General features: G+C 34.6%; 1 protein-coding gene across 1 annotated transcript; it reads right to left on the minus strand.

Moving 5' to 3' along the window:
* Positions 1-214: 214 nt before the first annotated feature.
* Positions 215-4,342, minus strand: LOC126723610 (protein LATERAL ROOT PRIMORDIUM 1-like). Its single transcript, XM_050427189.1, has 3 exons — positions 3,421-4,342; positions 2,589-2,894; positions 215-451 (listed from the first exon to the last, which is right to left on the minus strand). The coding sequence occupies exons 1-2, from the start codon at positions 4,070-4,072 to the stop codon at positions 2,602-2,604; spliced, it is 945 nt and encodes a 314-aa protein (XP_050283146.1). The 5' UTR covers positions 4,073-4,342; the 3' UTR covers positions 215-451; positions 2,589-2,601.
* Between the last annotated feature and the right edge of the window lie 610 nt (positions 4,343-4,952).

A 4,952-nucleotide genomic window follows, 5' to 3' on the forward strand; every position in this document is an offset into this window, starting at 1 on the left:
AATCGCATGTGTATCAGTATCACAACACAATGTGACCTAACAAGAATACCTTTGGAAGATCCTTCCACATCTTTCTCTTCAAAAGAACACTAGCTAGCCGCATGACCTGTAAAGATTGATAGCTAAATGCTACCAAAAAAAAAAAAAAAAACAGCTAAGGCTTATTTGATTTGTTTGGCTGCCAAGATAAAAAAGTTCAAATGAATCAAGCATTTAGGAATTAGGACACATATTTCATTCCACAACCTTGCAGCTAGTCACCATGAAGCCCCAAAAATTACATGCCGTTTTTCTAATATTAGAACTTCAAAGGAGTCTCCTTCTGCTCTCTCTCTCTCTCTCTCTCTCTCTCATATATATATTCTGTAGAAGACACTTTACAGTAACATTTTTTGATACTCAACTTGTCCAGCAAACAAAAACCTATAAAGGTGGATCTCTCTTTCATCACCTAACACATGACAAACAAATTTTAGTTAATGTTCTGAAGAGTCAGGTGAATCTGTATTAAGTACTAAGAAGGCAAGAACTGAAATAGCAGAGAAAATAATTGCAAAGGTAATAGATTATCATTTAGCAACAAGTCACTTATGATTTGCAAATACCATGGTCTCAAATTTATTGTGTCAAATAATGGGCCAAGACAAGGACTGCATGAGTAACTAAAGAGCCCTGACACTTGTAAGATTTGGGAAATCCACTCTCAACCGACTTTAGGGTGCACCAACAGCACCATAAATACATAGAATATAATTTCAATATAAATACGATGAGGAATAACATGTTGTTCAGAATAAAATTCTCAACTCAATGTTGCTCTATGACTATTTACAATTTTTTAAGTTTGGTTAAACAAATCAATAATTAAACATTTTAGTCTATACTCATTTTCTAAATATGCATTTCTTTTAGACATTGTTTCCAAGTCAATTATGAAAGTTTCATACATAAAAAAAGAGTGCTGAAAAATCTCAGCTCAAGAAATTATCAGATGGAGACAATAGGTGATTATCTTTTACAATAATGCATGATGACCAGATATAAAAATGAAAAGTTTAATAAATAGAATGTTGAAAGTAATAGAATTTGTAGAAAAGGAATGGCATTATGTTTCACAGCCACGGCCACCTTCAATTTTTAATTGTATCTATTTTTGACATTTTTCCAACCAAAGTTGAAATGAACATGAACCATAGTTGAACTGCATTACTAATGAGAATGTTCTTTTATTTTCCTGCATCAAGTGTCATGACTGGTTTATGCAATGCACGACAAAAATATCCACTTAAAACTTGCCTGGCAAAAAAGAAAGAATTGTTTATGCTTAAGGACATGATTACATGATAAAGCAAGGGTGTAGCTACATGAATTCTGCATGCAAATTCTTACATGGACATGAAGTTGGGAAACTAACAATATGAAGCGAAAACAAAAATGGAAAAATGCATGCTACCCTTGCCCATGTCATTATCCTTTTTCTACTATAGATTTAAAGCTGTCACTGATGTAAAAAAAGAATAAAGAAAGTTAATTATAGCATGTGAAGAAAGATCAATTATTTCCATGCTTGTCTCCTATATCTAAAGCTCAGATAGATAGCCTAATTAAGGTCAATGGGTGGAGTAAAGATACCAAATTATACATATTTCACTTGCAGCATCCCTAGGAAATTTTAGAGAATGCACAAGAAACTACAAGTTACAGAATTCTTAATCACTCAACCAATTGCAAGAAAAAAAAAAAAAAAAAAAAATCAGTACAAGACCAAAGCACTATTAATTTGACTCTAAATCAAAAACGTTGTGCCCCTTTTACAAGGGAAAGTAAAGGGAAGAAAGGAGTATAAACCTTTGCTAAGATTTACATATATTGAGGGAAAACATACATTGAGACTGGATATAAAATGCACAAAAAGCTTGATAGAAACTGGAATAAAAACAATTGGGCCTACAAAAAGTTTTTATAAGAAATTGAATCGAGTACATGTATATCATGCCTAGATGCACAAAAGTAATGCATTTCCCTTTTCGACAGTGATGTAGAAAAAGACAAATGCAATGCCTTTCCAATTTCTTCACTGATAAGTAATGAAATAGCAACAGCGATGCTTCCAAACTTATTAAGAAACTTCGAACTACTTAATGGCTTAATGCTCACAAATCTAACTTCATTGAAAGAATTCAATAAGAAAACCATGATATGTTGTAATAATTTGAATTCAATAAGAATCTATCATGTCTTCAGCTGCAAGTTTTTCTACAAACTAGAGAGAAACATATAATTCTAATTGACCTTTGTTATGAAAGGTTACAACATTGCAATTTATGAATGACAAATCCTTGTACAAACCAAATACATATTGTCACAAGTTTCCAAGAAAATTGAACTTCTTAGGAAGGACATACAAACGCCAGAGTTTTAGGCTTTTTTTAGCATTGCACACTAATGTGAAATTCCTAATAACTTCATATTTTTTGAAAGGTCGATATCTTCCAAGCAATCATTATGATTCACATTTGACTCTTAAACAAGTTGATCATTTCATACGGCCCTAGAAACATTAAGCTATTGAGTGTGTTAGGCCTTACCATTGAGCAATTTTCAGCTGACAGGGGCCGGATGGGTATTTGATGGAGCCACAATTGGAGATGAAGAAGCGTCCCTCTTCCTTCCACTGCCACTACTTACCAAATGCAGTTGTGAAATACTTGGGAATGCATTTTTCTCATCAAACCCTTGATCATAGAGATACCCTCTGAATACATGGCCACTGATGCTCACAGTAGCCTGGTAGACAAACTCAGCTGCACCATCACTGATGGTAGTGACTCTGTGACACCTAAAAACCGCCGGTGCACGAACTTGGCCTGGTAAGGACTTTTTAAAACTTGCATCTGTGATTTAACTAAACCCAATTCAGTGAAGTGCCTCAATTTCACTTAACAAAAAAAAAAATTAAATAAAAAAGGTTCCTCAATTCCATTAATCAGCCACTTAGAAATGCAGAGCATTAAGACAGAGGAAAAGACAGAACCTTATCTATAATCCAGCAAAAACAAGTCATTCTGTTTAAAGGTTGCTTCTTTAGTTCAACAAAATCCAAGTTAACTCTCTCAAGTTCATGTTACAACCACTTTCAAACACACAAAATTCCAGATAAAGGGAAAGAGAGATATTTGAATCAATTATTCAACAAACCAAACTCCTTTTTTGGATAACTCTAATAATTAAAAACCACTCCCCCTAACAGAGAAGAGGAATATAACAAGGCATAAATAGAGTTCAAGTAGAAAGTGTAAAGCTTGCATCTATTAGATTCTTTAAAACCAAGTCAGCTTTTGTAACAGTCCATTACTATATAACTTTGAAACATAGACAAATCAAAGAGAGAGCGAGAAAGAGAGAGAAAAGGGTGAGTACCTTGATGTCTGGAGCGAATGTCAATACTCCTTGGAGTGGTAGCATTAGAAGTAGAAGCATGAGAAGCACTGGTAACATTAAAGTTTGGCACCACAACTCTTGTCCTTTTAACACCAGAAGAAGACCCAGACGAACCACCACCAATAGTACTAGCACCACCCACCATTAACATCTTCCTCTCCCTTCTTCTAGCTGCTGGCACCCACGTGCTCCTCACGTGAGTAGAACAATCATAACCACGAGTCTTACAACAAGTCCTACACCTCCTATGACTACAATCCTTCTTGGCTCTATTCCCGCAGTCCTTGCACACCCTCATACCATTCTCCACCATTTGCTCAGAATCATCATTTTCAGTGGTGTTGTTATTTAGTCCATCTTTCTTGCCACAACTCTGTTCTTGGCCTCTCTTTAGGCTCCAATAATAGTTGGGGTTATTTGAGTTATTACCACAATCTTGGACACCATGATTAGAAGGTGGTGTAATGCATGGAGTGGCAGTGAGGAGCGGGAAAATCCCGAGGCTAACTCCAAGTGAAGCTGAGGAAGGTATAGGAAGGTTGGGATGGTGATCAGAGTTAATGGGTTGGTTTTGTTGTTGGTGCATGGATGGAGTTGGAGCTATGAGAACCAAGTCTCGGAGACCCAACATGCTTAGAAATGTGGTGAATGATATGGTTTGTGAGTGTTGGTTATTTAGAATAAAAATCAATAATGGTACTGGCGGTAGACAGAAATGATGAGAGTGAAATAGGACTATGCTCTAATAGGAGAATAAGAATGTGATCTGATTTGAGAATCTTTTTGATGTATGTGAATGAATATCTGAGGTAGTTTGGCAGTGAGAGTTAGAGAGCGAGAATATTATTAGGGAGCCATTGATGGTGAGGGGGTTGTAGCTACCATTGCTACAAGTACTGACACTTAAGTTGCACCTTTTAAAAAGTTCTTCGCTTGGTACAAGAATGATGATAATTTGAGGTTTTTTAAAAAAAAAAAAAATTAATTTTTTTTAAGTCATGAAAAAGGCGGTGATTAAATAGTAACTCGTTATTTATGTCATTTTCTTATATGTTGCACCATTTTTTTTTTTTGGGGGGATTATTTTTTGCATAATTATTTTTTATCATCCAATGTAAGATTAGTCTAATAAAAAGTGCAAATGGAAAGAAGGTCTACCAAGATAACGTTATGAGTTGCTATATAATATTGGTTTAGTTTATCTTAATTTGTAGTATGGAATTTTTTTTTTCCAAAGTGACATCCCCTAGTAGAGTGAGAAAGTGTTTTCGTTCATGTGAGAGATAAAAAGTCATTCGATCTTAATGCATGTATTAATTTATTTGGAACTATTAGAGTGGTATCTACTTTTTGAGAAATATAAGTCAAAGCAATATTAAAAATATTTCTAGTGGAATGTCTTTCGCAGTTTCTAAAGATGTAGTTTACTAATAGCCCGAAAGATAAGTAATTCGATTTATTCACATATAGATCATGGATGCTTGAAACGATATAATCAAATAAGAAAAATA

The sequence above is a fragment of the Quercus robur genome, chromosome 4, assembly GCF_932294415.1.
Source record: "Quercus robur chromosome 4, dhQueRobu3.1, whole genome shotgun sequence".
Classification (NCBI taxonomy): Eukaryota; Viridiplantae; Streptophyta; class Magnoliopsida; order Fagales; family Fagaceae; genus Quercus; species Quercus robur.